This window comes from Sycon ciliatum, chromosome 8 (assembly GCF_964019385.1).
Source record: "Sycon ciliatum chromosome 8, ocSycCili1.1, whole genome shotgun sequence".
In the NCBI taxonomy this organism is placed as follows: Eukaryota; Metazoa; Porifera; class Calcarea; order Leucosolenida; family Sycettidae; genus Sycon; species Sycon ciliatum.
Genome location: NC_088650.1, coordinates 19,990,346 through 20,005,569, shown reverse-complemented (window position 1 = coordinate 20,005,569; position 15,224 = coordinate 19,990,346). Strand labels below are relative to the sequence as shown.

The 15,224-nt window shown below is 45.1% G+C and overlaps 1 protein-coding gene across 2 annotated transcripts; it reads left to right on the top strand.

Moving 5' to 3' along the window:
• Positions 1–192: 192 nt before the first annotated feature.
• LOC135822264 (uncharacterized) lies at positions 193–14,989 on the top strand. Of its 2 annotated transcripts, XM_065334991.1 has the most exons (10): positions 193–419; positions 3,630–3,800; positions 4,575–4,692; positions 4,805–4,948; positions 5,938–6,057; positions 8,846–9,084; positions 9,390–9,663; positions 10,164–10,475; positions 13,160–13,261; positions 13,373–14,989. In XM_065334991.1, exons 1-10 carry the CDS (start codon positions 387–389, stop codon positions 13,675–13,677), a joined length of 1,818 nt encoding a protein of 605 aa, XP_065191063.1. In that variant the 5' UTR covers positions 193–386; the 3' UTR covers positions 13,678–14,989. The 2 variants fall into 2 exon arrangements, with proteins under 2 accessions (XP_065191063.1, XP_065191064.1); XM_065334992.1 differs by lacking the exon at positions 13,160–13,261 and having other exon boundaries at positions 198–419.
• Positions 14,990–15,224: the final 235 nt, after the last annotated feature.

Genomic DNA, 15,224 nt, shown 5'->3' with positions numbered 1-15,224 from the left:
TCACTCGAACGTGGATCAGGTCTCCCGCCAGAACTGTACTTGCCACTGGCAGGTACGGAAGCTAGTGTTTATTCCCGCCGTAGCGTGCCGTCACTCATGAGCTCAGGCTACAGAGTGCAGGTGCGGATTTTCCGTCGTGCATGCGTATCTGTTCTGCAGATGCTTCCAAAACCCCTACTCATGTTTCTCTTGCTCTTCTTCTCACACTCTGTTATTCCTCAGTGTCCTGGAAACGCCACAAATCTTCCTCAGAAAGAAGACGAGTGTTTACGAGTAGCCGTGGAATTACCGGTAGTCTTTGTGGTGAGACTATGGGACCTGGCATTGGCGGACCGGGCAAACGCTGATATGTGAGAGCTTTCCAAGTAAAGAATGCAGCCGCCGGCATGGACGACGGGTTCGACTTGGGCGTCATCATGGTAGGTGGTCAGTTTGTGAAAGTTACTGTGATTTGTGGACGTGTCAGCATACGAAAGTATGCAGGTAACTTGAATATTTCTAGCGGACATAGGGGTGAGAGTGAAAGAGAGACGTGTAGTCAATGACAGTTCCGCGATGATCTTGCTTCGGAGTTTATCTGATTCTCTTGTATGGTCGCGGACTGTTCCAAGGGCCGCTAAGGCGCTAAAATGATCTGTTTTTCACCTAAGTGATGTACTTGAATTGTCCCTGCCGAAAATATAGTTGGATACTGGCGAGCGTGTTCGGTAATTCACGTCAGATACAGGACGGTTTTACCGTCTTCTTTCTGAGCTCTAAGGTACTCGCACGTGGCATCATTGGGTGCCTAGTGTTGTGTTTTATGACGCCATTGAGAAATAGGATCCCCCTGGATCTGTGGAAGTCACTCCTCAGAGTCCGCTGACCATGGATCGTTCATGCCTTGGCGTCTCTTGAGTAGCTCTGGGTCGGTGAGTGTAGGTCTAGATTACAGAAGGAAACATTCGTTTTGAAAGTAATACTAATAATGTCAGTTGCAAGAAGACGAGAATTTTGGGGGGGGGGGGGGAAGTAATTGAGGGATTGCCCCGCATAGAATAATACAATCCAGTTCGAGGAACATGGACCTTTCGCCTAGTCGCTGTGAAGTAATACCAATAATACCAATAATACCAATAATACCAATAAAACCAATTATTATAGTAGATTAGTACGTAGTAACTACTGGGCATAGGGTTGCAGGTGAACCTTTGGCAGTTTGGCAGTTTGGGATCAGGAGATGGAGGGGGGGGGGGGGGGAGGGGTGCTCTTGTGCTGTTGACCCATGCTGGATGGCAGCTAGTACCTATTATTTGATGACGAAGTTTGAAAACGTCACCAGGGAATAGCACAAAATGCATACCTGTACATGTACAGTCATGGGCCAATTCATCTCGGCATAGAGTGCTGCTAGCTGAATAGGCTCAGTAAAAATAATGATGTTCCTAATCTACACATTGCTGGAAAAATGTCTTTTTGGAGATTGTGACCGGAAACATATCATAAATGTTCACCTGGACTGGGATCATGATTGCACTGACAGAGTGAATATCCGTGTGTAAAGGCCAAGGAGAAGGTAACAGGCCTTCACCATCTGTTATCCACCGAGAACACAATGTTCTATTCGAATAGTGGATGATTGTGTAATGGTAGATACCAGGATGTATGAGTTTCTTAGAAACGAGAGCAGCTCAATGGTGTTCTTTAGGGTCATCTTTTGCCAGCTGAGGCAAACAACTGAAACGGGCAACTCTTGAAATACAATATCATATTTGAGTACTTTTCTAAAAAACCCAAAGGCATCGTTGAGGCCATTTCCCCCTCTGAGACTCTCCCTCTCTCCTCATGAACTCCACTACTCAAGCCCTTCAAAGAGACAAGTGGGATTTACTATGAAATACGAGACTGGTGTGTCTGCTTTGGATTGTTTGCACTTGTGAATGCTTGTTTCATCGAGATGCAATGTGAGCCTTGCTGTATGTGTCAGGTGGTATGTCCATGTTTGCCTCATGGGAAAGCCGCAGGCTCTTCTGGCATGAGGCAAAATCATCAATATGTGAATGGATATTTTCCTTTATAGAAAATGTTGGTGCTAGATTCTGAATATCATAGTGTATTAAAATTACTGTACATGTGAAGTCAGCCTCAGAAATCAAAGACCTGTCTAGAGAAATCTTTCTCCCAATACTCTTATCTCTGCTGTGAAAATGCCTGCATGTACATGGAGGATTATCAGGGGATTGTTCCATGGATCTAGATACTCCCTTCCAGCTGGTCCATCGGTAGGAATATTAGGCTAATCTGCCTCAAAGTATACTGGGTTCCTTTGAAACTTGACTTGCATGTTGAGTATTGTGATAATCCATGACCAGCTCTAATGCAGCCTAGGTTATAAGAAGCTGAAAGCTCAAAAACAACTGCCGGACGCTTCCTCCATTCTCATCGTCAATTGGCGGTAACTGGCAATGCTTTCATTTGAAGACAGCGTACGTTCTTTCTGTTCTTGTCACACCTTTTGAAGGTGTGCTATTTTGCCATGACCTTCAGCTCAAGGCATTTTCCATATGATATGGGAAGTGTAAGAGCAAAAGAGAGTAGCAGGATGGCATAGGATGGGAAAACAAACGGGTCATATGTTTTGGTTCGGATTGTCTCTCCTAATATAAACTAGTTTTTAAAACTCTACAGTTCGAATATCCTGGCATCCAAACTGGATGTCCACCAATCAGTGAGGTCTGGCACTGGGTATCGTCCAAACTGGCATTCACCCACAGAGATTCCGCTGTGGAGTCAATTGTGATGTCTCATGCAAAATCAGTGCAAGCATGAACTGACATATACATTCTTCTGTAAGCAGGTTAAAAGTATTCTTGTAGGTCTCAGATAGTGAGCCAAGGAAAAACTATGATTGTAACATGGAAAATATGTGGGCACAATATGTGATTGAGTCCACCAACTAAACCAGATTTTGAACAGTCAGATGTGCACAGTCTAGCACAAAACTGACAAGGAGTGCGGAGACATTCCACGGCGTGAAAGTCAGCTTCAGCACTGCTCGATAGTGCTGACTGTGCAAAATCTGGTTTAGTTGGTGGTCTTGATAGCATAACTTGTGCCCACATTTTCCATGTTACAATTCTTATAGGTAGCTGTCATTATCAAACTATTTTTTTTGTCCCCAGATCCGAAGCTTTGCGCAGTGCTGAGAAATTTGCTTTTCAATTTTCATTTGATTACACATCCCGCTGTTGATCAATCCTTTTGCATCAATATGCTATCTCATGTACATAGTGCAGGTTCTAAAATATAATCGATCTCGCGAAGTAGGTTGTCATATGTGACAGTGATGATCGCTAAACACTGGCTTGTACTGTATGTGCAAGTGCATATGTGTATTCTTGTGTGTATGTGTGCATGTATGTGTGCATGTATGTGTGTATGTATGTATGTATGTATGCATGTGTGTATGTGTATGCATGTGTGTATGTGTATGCATACCCATGATTGTGCATATGTTTATGATTGTGTATGTACATGTATAATCATTACTCAATCTGCGGACATATATTGTATAATTATTATGTGAACGGTTGCATGTATGGCATGCATGCATGTCGGTTTGTGCGCATGCATGTTTAAACACATTCTAGAGCACATCGATTGGCACCACCAGCATGGAGAATATCGTTATTCACCGGCGCATTCTCTTGCAAGATACCATGTCCATTCAGGAGCTGCCCAAGACGGCCCCGCGAAGCCACTTGCTACCACCCTGTAAGCCAGCTCCGCTAGCAAGTAGACTGTTCAAGCCAAAATGTTGGGTAAGGTCAGGTCGAAAAATGAAACTTCTGGGACAGGTACATGTACGTAGCTTGGTTTGTGGCATGCCGCACGGTCAAATCCGAATTAGGTTGAAAGCCATCATGATGGTGTAATTCTGGCTGCTTGAAGGTGAAGCATGGGCTTTTATTTGACAACATGCTGTTGCAAATTTAGTGTGTACATTGTGATGGTGCCACGATCAACTTGCAAACTTAAAGTGAAAGGACATTGAATATGATCCAGAGGAGTGTTGGCATAGGTTGGCAACGTAGAAATGGTTCACAAATGCTGAATGCAAGCTAGTCTTCTGAGGCGAAGGATTCTGAACTCAAGCCCTCCACATGGAGTACATTTACAGCATAAGGAGCCATTAATTAAAAAGGTTCTTATTCTCAATGTTACCCCATGTTCATTGTTGTGGTCTTGTTTAGTTGCATCATGATACATGTATTTGGATGGGGAGCCAAGGATTAATTTATAGAAAAGAAAAGGGCAAAGGAACTACAAGATATCGCATGAGCTGATTCTTTAGTAACTGGAGGTGTTAGTGGACATTATAGCGTGACTTGTAGTTCCGTGGTCCTTTTTCTTTTCTATAGATACATGTATTAATCAACAATTTACAGCAGGCATGGGTTTGTGGAAACAGCTGTATCAGTATTAGTCGGTGTCACATATTGCTCCCATTTCAGCTATCTCTTATTGGTGATGTGCATGTCCGTCTGTCCGTCTGTCTGTGTGTGTACTATTCTTCCTTCCCCGGTGTTGTTTAGACCTCCACCAAAGACAGTAAACCACAACTGATGCGGATCCAACTGATTCGGTTGAAATCAACAGCAAATCCAGTGCGGGAGAGCGAACTACCTCCCATTGTGGAATCATCGAAAGAAAGTAAGGAAATTCACACCGTTCCCGGGCTTTTCTCGTTCGGCCATATGCGCAGTGGTTCTTTAACTTGCATATTGTCCAAACTGTTGATGTACCCTGGCATGTTCGTTTGCAGTTTCATGTCGAGTCCTGGAGGCCGAGGAGATGGGATGTAATCTTCTTGCCTTGCACCTGACACCAATCGGGCAGGCTCGCAAGAGAATAGCGTTCGGAGCTGATGGCAGTACAGATGTCATAATTGAGGAAATGTCTGCAGAGCGTAAGTAAGCTGCTCACTCCACTCAGTATTTCTCATTGTCAACTTAATGCATGATATTTGGTGGGTACCACTACTTAGGAACGTTGGCAGTCAGCTTCTACGAGGCAGGATTATCGGCAGGCGCATGAGGACTGAGTGAGGGCTGATGAGTATACAGCCAGCCTGTCTTTCCGGTGAAAAAATACCGAGGAATATCTACTGCCTCATCAAAGGGGTTCTGAGTGCGCAGGTGATGCGAGAAGGAGTGACATGCTTTGAAAAGCCATGCAGTGCATTGATATGTGGTCATTGTCATCCATCATCGTCCTCAATCACATCACAGTACTCTCTGCTGTATCCTGAAACAAAAATTATTCAAGATTTTAAACCTGGGAAACAAACAGACCAAAGGGGGGATACGTTTGTGATTTGGGGATTTGATTACTGAAGTAGCTGCAGTGGATCTTGTCTTGTGATCTTGTTCGTGCAACTCTTTGCCCTGGTCAAACGTTAGCCCTAAAATTAGAAAAAAACTGGCAAAGTGATTGGCTGTTAATTATTCGCGGTGGTGGGAGACAATACATCCTTCCCCTCCGGGAGCACACACCCATGGCAGTTAGACATGACGTGGAAATCAATGCAGATTGGTTGATTTCTAGCCATTGCTCGTGTCAGCATAAATTTGATCGTATTAATGGCATCTACACGCATTGTGTTGCTCGGGAAAGTAGTGCTCTTGCTTCCTTCCTGTGTGTTCTACTGGAATGCAGATTGCATACTCTACTTGGGGAATATGCAACTATGAAAACCAGTATTGAATCACTGTGCACTCTTCTCCTTTCCTCATGTGTTTGTGTGTTTTTGTGCGTGCATGTGTGCGCCGTGTGTGCGGGTGTCACGATGCTGCGTGTGCGCCATGCGTACAAACATGTTTCATCTTGTGTGTGTGTGTGTGTTTGTGTACGTGTGCATGTGTTTGTGTGTAAAACCTATCTCTATGCTATTCTTAGCCCAAAGTTCAACTCCATCTCGTCTGGTTGTGGAAACCTCTGACCGCATCTTCCGCCTTTCACCTGATGACAATGTGGGCATACTCAGCAGATGGATGGAGATAATAAGCAGAGAGATGGGTATGTGCACTGCAATGCCGCATAAATGATTCCATGACAAAATGCAGTCTAGGGCCGGAGGAAGGAGTTTGGGAGTGGTAGGGGCACCCTTTCAGGGGGTCGATGGGAGCTCCCCCAGGAGAAATTTTGAAATTTTATGTGAAACAGAGCAAATTTGGGCATATCGTTAGGCTCTGGAAAATGCACAAAATCATAGGCAAAGAACACAAACACAACTTTTTTAAATCCATAAGCCACACAGTACCGGTAATGGTTATCAGGCTTATTTATCAATGCTATAATCGAAAGGCCTGCCAGTAGTTAAGCATCCCCATTCAGCTGTATAGGTACCGAGCTGGGCGCAATTCTTTCACAAATAGAGCAGCGCTGTTGTGGAATGCACTACCACACAATGTGCACAATGTGAGGGATCGTACCAAGAGGTCAGAATTCCGCTCTTATATACATGATCTAGTATTTACCTCCCATGATGTAGGACGATACCATGACCTTCTTTACTCAAAGAGGTTTTTTGCCATGTGAGGTTATAGAGCTTATATAAATGATATTCCTGTTCCTTTTGTTGTTTTTCTCGCTTCATCCAGTTCTTGGTTTGCTCCTTCTTTTTTTTTCCTTTTATCTCCTTATGATCGGTTTATCTCTTTATGATCGGTTTTTGGGCCTCTTTATAGTAGTGTTAGGTACCTCCTCCAGTACCTTTTCTAGCTGGCCTGCATGCACTTTCGTACTCACCTTTTGTCTCCTTTTGTTCCGTTGGCCTGGGTAGCTACTTGCGCGCCCATATTTGCCATAGCTACCCAGGCCCTTAATCTTGCCGTTCAGACTTGATCTCTCTCTCTCTTTTCTCACTCGTCAATAATCACCATGTAGTCGTTTCGTTCGTCTTGGTCTCTTGTCTCGTCGTCTATAATAAATGTCGTTCCCACTAACTTGTTCCCGTTGTCAGTCGTCCTGTTTCGAACTCAACATTGGCGCCCGATTATTGATCGAACCCACGACCCTGAGATCATCCCATGCCCAGCCGTCATCAACCACCATTCGTCTCGTCTATGTCAACCTCGTCTCGTCCATGTCAGTCTCGTCTCTCCTACGCCAACCTCGTCTCGTCTATGTCCACCTCGTCTCGTTCAAGCCATGCAGGTCAGCTACCTTTCTCTCTTTCTTTTTTTGTATGCTTCTTCGTCAAATTTATTTTCCTGAATTTTTTTGTCGTGTGTGCGCGCGCGTGTGTTCGTAAAACATTACCAAGTTAGGGGTCCGATCATGGTGAGCCACGCTCTAATTTTTGGATGTTTAGCAAAAGTGTAACTAGGCTGTATTAGCCGTGCAAAATACTAGTAATTCACGTTCCTCGTCAAACTCCAATAGTTATTACACACTATAAGTAGTACAGGAATGATCTGTAGTGCATTTTTAGTAAACACTTTCGTGAGATCCGTGCGCGCGTGCAATATGTGTGTGTGTGTGTGTGTTTTTTTCTCCAGTCATTTTTTAAAATCTTTTTCTCTCCTTTTTTTCTCTCCGCGAGGACGCGGGATTTTTTTCATGGAGGGGTGGTATGTTAGGTACCTCCTCCCGTACCTTTTCTAGCTGGCCTGCATGCACTTTCGTACTCACCTTTTGTCTCCTTTTGTTCCGTTGGCCTGGGTAGCTACTTGCGCGCCCATATTTGCCATAGCTACCCAGGCCCTTTATCTTGCCGTTCAGACTTGATCTCTCTCTCTCTTTTCTCACTCGTCAATAATCACCATGTAGTCGTTTCGTTCGTCTTGGTCTCTTGTCTCGTCGTCTATAATAAATGTCGTTCCCACTAACTTGTTCCCGTTGTCAGTCGTCCTGTTTCGAACTCAACAGTAGTAAATTAATTGTTACTGTTGAGCAACCGAAGTAAAATAAATTCAATACAATGCAATACAATACAATACAATGGTAGTATCCAAGAGATCGAACATCGAACACCGTAAGGAACACTAGTAGGTAAAATACGATCGATAAAGACTTTAGTAGCTATGATCCCGTGTCGACTTCTTCGTGTATGCGATCGACTCCCTCCCAGGACCTAGCGCCTCAGTCCCTGGCACGGCCTGGTGTACATTCTGCATGCATGTCGTGCACGCGTGCGTACACCCTGCATGGGCTTACCCAGCTTATCGAATGAACTATTATTTTTCTCGGCTTCCTCGATCTTATCTCTTTCGATCGGGTCTCCTCTGTCTTGTGCGGTGTTTTCGCTCGTTTCCAATGGAGACTAGTGCATGCATTTTGGATAGGAGTGATTGGTGGTTACTTTGGTGGAAGGTGAGCTCCTGGGGTCATGCTGCAGAACTCGTCATGGAGTCCTGAGCTACTTCGAAGCAAATGACATGTCGACAGTACAGTCATGTACCTCTGAGTTTTTTTAGATCTGTTTTGCACGAATCACATGGATCATCCAGCTGGGAAAGTGGTCCGGCCATGGCCGACCCAGCCTGCCCGGTTCCGGCGGCCCTGGAAGTGGGTCGACATTACTGAACACAATGTGATTAGCATTGCTAGCACAGTTCGGTCATGATTCTAGCAGTGACGCATCTGAGCGAGCGATCTATTGAGCATGCGCTGTAATAAGGGCCAGTCAAGATTTCATGCCGGAATACTGTATTCATGAAATGAATGTTTTTTGAGATTTGCATTGCGCATAGTTCTACTGAAGTTTTGTATTTCAGATGCAGCAAGGAGTCCATTATTATTTTTTGATCTGGGTAAAGTGTCGCAAGAAATTTCCTGCTATTTCTTCTTTGCCTTTCCCTAGGTGGTAGTGTTTGTGGAAGGAAGAGAGGAACAATAGCAATGGCGACCAGATCTACTAGCTCCTGCAGCCCGAGAAATGGCCACTTTCCAGCCGCAGTGGCCTTTTCTGAGAAGACCAACAAGATCACACTGGGCCAACAGCTGTACCGGCCGAGAGCAGATGCAATCAGTGATTATCATGATCAGCATAACTACTCCCCTCCTGCTGCTGCTTCAAAACAACCAACGCAAGAGTCTGAAGTAAGCTTAGGTTTAACCAGGAGTAATTGTCCTGTTTAGCTGGGTTTTAGGTGGTAAAAAGGTGGGCTTGTAACCTGTGCAATGCAGCAGACATACACACACGCACGCACGCACACACACACACACACACACACACACACACACACACACACACATACACACATACTCACACTCACACACACTCTCACACACACACACACACACACACACACACACACAAACACATACACACACTCACACACACGCAAACACACAAACGGCAGTGTGCTCTTATTCATACTCCGTCTCGCTGGTCCCCACTTCAGGGTTACTACGAAGAACACTTGGGGCAAGGTCATGTTCCACGCAGGGATCTACAGTCGGAGTTTGTCAGAACCACACGTCATGTGCCTCCACCCCGTAGAGCGCATACCCAGCCTCTGGACAGATCTCGGTTTGTGACGGACTATCGGCCACTCCAGCACACACCGTACTCCAGCACACTTCCACCAACGCTAAACACTATGAGAATGTCTTCGGCAGCTACCACTTCAGATCGGCACAGCATAATGTCAACCGCCTCGTCTTCAGCACCCCCTGGTAAGTAGGCTGTAGGCAGCCTCAATCTGAAGGGGGGGGGGGGGGGGGGTCATCAGCTCGCACATGGTATTTGTATTACTTTCAAGTACAGTGAAACCTGGTTAGGAAGAACACTGATAAGACAAATGTTTGCCTAAGAAGAACTAGCATTCGTAACTGTACTGGATAAAACCCTGTGTATTCACTGGGTAAAACATATGGATAAGAAGAAAACAAATATCATCGGTCCCTTGATGTTCGTCCTAAAGAGGTTTGACTGTACTTTAAATCTAGATCAGAGATTTTATCCGGATTTCAATTCTTTCCCAAAGCATCGTACATGTACTTGACATTGATGATCCATCCGAGAATGGTTGGGCGTGACATGATGATGTCTGAAGCAGCTGTAGATTTGTCCATCACGTGTACCTGACACTAGTTCCCTGATTCTCTATGTTCTCTTTCTCTGACTCTCCTGTCACGACATCATCCATGACCTCACCATTGGCAATGCCATGCAGGAGTAGTGCCACATGGACTTCATGAGCGCACTCTGTACGGTCTTGCCAAAGCCGTGCAACTCAATCCGCAGCTGCTGTGCGAAGATGACAGAGAATTCCGCCTGTGGGGCATTGCTGTCGAGTTGGGAATAGACGAGAGTCGCTTCAAGCGGGATGTGGTGAACCAGCGCATATCTGGGCACTTGGCACTACACCGGACGTTGTCACTGGCTAAGGAGAAGCTGCTGGCCACCGGGTCAACAGAATGTTCTGCTCACTTGTTGCATGCCCTGGATTACGCTGGTCTTCTCGATCTGGCACAAGTCTATAAAGGTGAGGTGGTTGGACACCGATCCTGTGTTGTTACTTGTTATGGACTTGCATCAATTGCCTTCAGCTCATGGGGGAACAAATATGGAAATCTCTAGCTCACAATTGCCATTGCTGCCACCTTGCTGCCTGTTAGGCTACAGTAGCCAGTGCAGGCTAAATTTTATTTTTCAAGGAAACCCTTCGAAAATGGTACCAATCGATTCAGCATGGCATTTTCTTTCCTCTTGCAAAGTCTCAGCTGATTTGGAGTCATGACAAGGACGCTATGGCGATTTGAAGATCGAAAAACTTCACTTTTGTTTGTCAAGAAGAAAGACCATGATCACACACAAATCATACAACCCGTGTGGCACAATGATTTTTGAACGAAGTTGATCCGCGGACCCCGTTCTTCGCGCATGCATGCATGCATACTGCATGCACACACGCAGTACAGAGGCTTTTTTTGAACACGGGTATGTAGTTCTTCGTCTTCTTCGAAATGTCTTCCAAATGCGTGGTGCTGGTGTTGTTCTCAGCTTCGTCAAGGCAGAATGCAGCTGCATGTGATGCTCCTGTGTGTTCATGCATGTTCTCTTTTCGCGTCTCGACATTGTAGCGTCCAGACTCTGCTCGACTGGAGAAGATTGAGGAGACTATGCTTTGATCCACATGGAAAATCGATGAAATTTGGTAATTATCGTCGGGCGCTAAAAAGCGCTGGGGAGCATGGGGCTAAAACTTCGTAGCAGTCATCCCTACCATGACAGGCATCGACTGGTATATGTTCCATTCTGTTCCCAACCACTACGGGTAGTCTGCGAAGCTTTCTTCTTCGCCGATTCTCGGACAGATCGTACGTCTTCGCACTGTATCTCTCGTCTCCCTCAACGGATCAAAACACGGTTTTCGCCAGGACGAACACAAACCCCCAGATTTCGCGGCGGCAACAACTTCGAGTAGGGAAAAGCTAGCAGCTAACCAGGAATCACCAAAAAACACGTGTAATACTCAGTGTGATTTGCGACAGCTGTCATTGTGCCGTCGCACCATGCATGTACAGTAGGTATCGGTTATAGCGTGGGTGTTTGAAAAACGACTTTCTGTTCTTATTTCCGATATTTCTTACACACGATAAATCAAGTGTGGCATATCATATGCATGTGCGCAGGGGCAGGAAGATCATCGTACATGCAACGCAGTACTTCTGTACATGTGGCTGGTCATAGTCCCATAGGCTTACCATGTGGCCATGCAAAATGAGTTACATGGCCACAACAGTTGAATCTGCAGCACTACGACGCAACGAGAGTCACATCAGAATGGCATTGGACAGATGTTATTACTACATGCGATACACTTTGTACTAATCTGGCATGTTTCGCTACAAAAAGTCCATTCTTAGGACCGATATATTCCACTATGGGATAAAATTGCTTGTAAGAATAAATGTGCACTTGAAATCCATGTTATGATTATGAAAACATGAGAGTTCATTCTTGTAGGCAGTATATTCTTTTACACGACCACGCTATAACCGATACGCACTGTACCATGCACGGGAATGGAACACGGATGAGTCGTTTTATTACGACAGCCTGCACCGGCTAGCTACAGGTTATGTTCAAGTAATACAAGTGAATCATCTGCAATCATGTACATAACCTTCTAAAGAGAGAGAGAGAGAGAGAGAGAGAGAGAGAGAGAGAGAGAGAGAGAGAGAGAGAGAGAGAGAGAGAGAGAGAGAGAGAGAGAGAGAGAGAGAGAGAGAGAGAGAGAGAGAGAGAGAGAGAGAGAGAGAGAGAGAGAGAGAGAGAGAGAGAGAGAGTTTGCACTCGTGGTCCCTTGTTATGGGCAATCCATGCTCAGTGTATATGCATGAAAGTGTCCGCCGGATGTGCACTCCGGTACAGTGCGTATACAGGGTACTAAAGCCAGTCCTTGTCTGTGATTATGTCACAACCTGATAGAGTGATTATGTCACAACCTGATAGAGTGATTATGTCACAACCTGATAGAGTGATTATGTCACAACCTGATGGAGTGATTATGTCACAACCTGATAGTGTGATTATATCACAACCTGATAGTGTGATTATGTCACAACCTGATAGAGTGATTATGTCACAACCTGATAGAGTGATTATGTCACAACCTGATAGAGTGATTATGTCACAACCTGATAGAGTTATTATGTCACAACCTGATAGAGTGATTATGTCACAACCTGATAGAGTCCTCTAAACATGCACACTGCTGCATAAGACGTACAGCTGCTCACATGTGTGATCATGTGGCACATGCATGCAACCAACCAAGCAAGCCGTAGCAATACACATGTACGCAATATAGGCTACAGGACCATTGCTTTGCCGGCGCCACTGTTTTGAGCACATCTCCCAATATTTCTCTTTTTTTCTAAAGAAGGAGAAGTTCCGATGTTCTATTCAGCGTTTCTGGTGTAGCATGTCAGAATCTCTCCTTATGCAATGCTGAGAAAGTGTTTGTAGTCTGTTTTGTGGAAAGAGAGATCTGTCCCATGCACAGTGGGGAGATCTGTTCAGGGCCCTGTTGGTTTACTGCATGCGAGTAAGCAACCAGTTGCCACATGGTGTTCCCAGACTGCAAAAGTGGCTACATATGTATGTCTCACCGAGCTCCATGTAGCTACGAAGGAAGGCATATGAATGTTTGCCTGCATGTAGTGAAACTGACCTTGACGGGTCATGTGGGAGTTGGACTGAAAAGCCGCATCTGTAACTGGGCCGCCATCCTCGCGATCAAGACTTCAGACTCAAACAATGCAGGTGAGAAGATCATGGACTGGTAATGAGCAACTATAGCGGGTAGATTACAATCATAGGTCTTGGTATTGTCAGGTGCAAATGATGGAATTTTGTTTACCATTCTCCCTGCAGATCTACTCAAGCAAGAACCTATGGAGCCAGGTTTCCACTACAGTGTGAGTGGATGCTTGGCCTCGGCAGATCCATGCTCCACCACAGCAAACACACACGCTGACAGTCGTGCTGCATTGGCTACTCCTAGCCCAGGTGGCAAGCCACTTACACCGCCGCAACCACCGCACCAGCATCAACCCCAGCAACAGCAACATCATAGTCATGAACAACAGCAAGAACAGCAGCAGCTACAGCAGCAGGCACCCAGGCAGCAGCAACAACCAGTTCCTCGTGTACGACGTAAACAGACGGAACCCCGTTAAATCCATACTGATCAATTCGGCGCACATCCTTCTCTTTCTCTGTAAATTTTCCTGCATGCCAATCTTTGGCGGTAGACCAAACTAGAGCTCGTCTATAAATGAAGCAAGGTCACTCTTATGTCCTGGGACTATTGTTGAGTACTACACGTTTCAGATCAGGCAGGACAAACAAGGCTCAATAGTATCATGGGGTAGACAAGAGAAGGCGAGCAACAAGAAAGATCTATTGCCACCAAGTGCATGTGTAGGTAAACACACACATAATCAGAATCAGTGCACATGTGCAAATAATGCAACAGTGTAAAGCTGCCTAACAGTCACCACTGCATGGAGCATCACCCCGCTACTATGGTTCACCGATGGTTTGTGATACGTTGAAATGCACCGATCCTCACTCTGTGACAGTACATGGATTCATGAGTCAGCTCCGAACGGTAAGAGTTGGGAGTTCCTATGTTCCGCCACTCATTTTTCAATGCCAGGTCTTAAGCTGTCTGGAAATGATTATCTACGGCGGTCGGCCATTGTGCTAATTTCAACCTTCTGATTATTGTGTATGGGCTTGCATGGAGTCGGCGTCCTCTGTGCCTCTGAATCATGGGGTGGCATGCGCTGCTGTCCACTGCTTTACGGCAATTCCACAGCTTAGCGTCTACTTCCAGATCTCCTCTACGAGGCACCTCACATATGCAAAAGCACATGTGAGCACGCGCGCGTGCACACACACACACACACACGCACACACCACACACACACACACACACACACACGCACACTGATGCACACAGCACATGTGTTACTATTCGTACCCAGGATGCCACAGCACTGTTCATCATCACCAGCAAAAGCTTGCCCGAATTTCAATTCTATTATTAAATTTGTTCCAGAATCGATTTCTCTTTTGTAGCCATCCAGTTCTACTTTCAAAGTATATTCTTTTTCCTAGATTTATTCCAATTTCGTATTTGACCTTTACATCACTATAGTAGGAACGAAGAAGACACTTCTTTACGATCACTGTTTTACTTGCATCAATCCAAATTTTATTTTGACGTCATTACCAGCCCAAGAACTAAAACTACAGTAGTATTCGACACAAAGCTATATTATATTTTGTAGATATTTCATCTATATTTACCAACAATGTTCCTTCCAATAAATCTGTGAACGGCACCATTCGGCTGTCTAGTTTCTTGCTCACATAATATACCGTATAAAATATATGCCATGTCAATTACAATACCGGTATCACCTTCTCTGACGAGCCTTTGAAAGGCGAAACAGCTGTCAGAAGGAATTTTTTTACCCGTGACCCCTTCGTTGTGTGACATTATTGGTGTGAGCAATGGCTACCGAGGGTAGCAATGGTCGGCTTTAGAGCGCATGGAGGAGGAGAGTTAGTTTGTTGTAATTTTCCTTCCAGCGCTCCATTTCACCATCAATATTTGAGCGTATCCACTATGCACAGAGATCTACATTGTACTAATAGAATGGGAGCTTCCCATCATGGATGAAGATGGTGATGGACATTCAACTATGTTGCAAGA

Coding starts and splice junctions, on each gene's coding strand:
- LOC135822264 (XM_065334991.1), top strand. CDS start 387: ATGGACGACGGGTTCGACTTGGGCGTCATCATG. Junction 3,801..4,574: donor TGTTCAAGCCAAAATGTTGG/GTAAGGTCAGGT, acceptor GGTGTTGTTTAG/ACCTCCACCAAAGACAGTAA. Junction 10,476..13,159: donor TCTGGCACAAGTCTATAAAG/GTGAGGTGGTTG, acceptor GCCTGCATGTAG/TGAAACTGACCTTGACGGGT.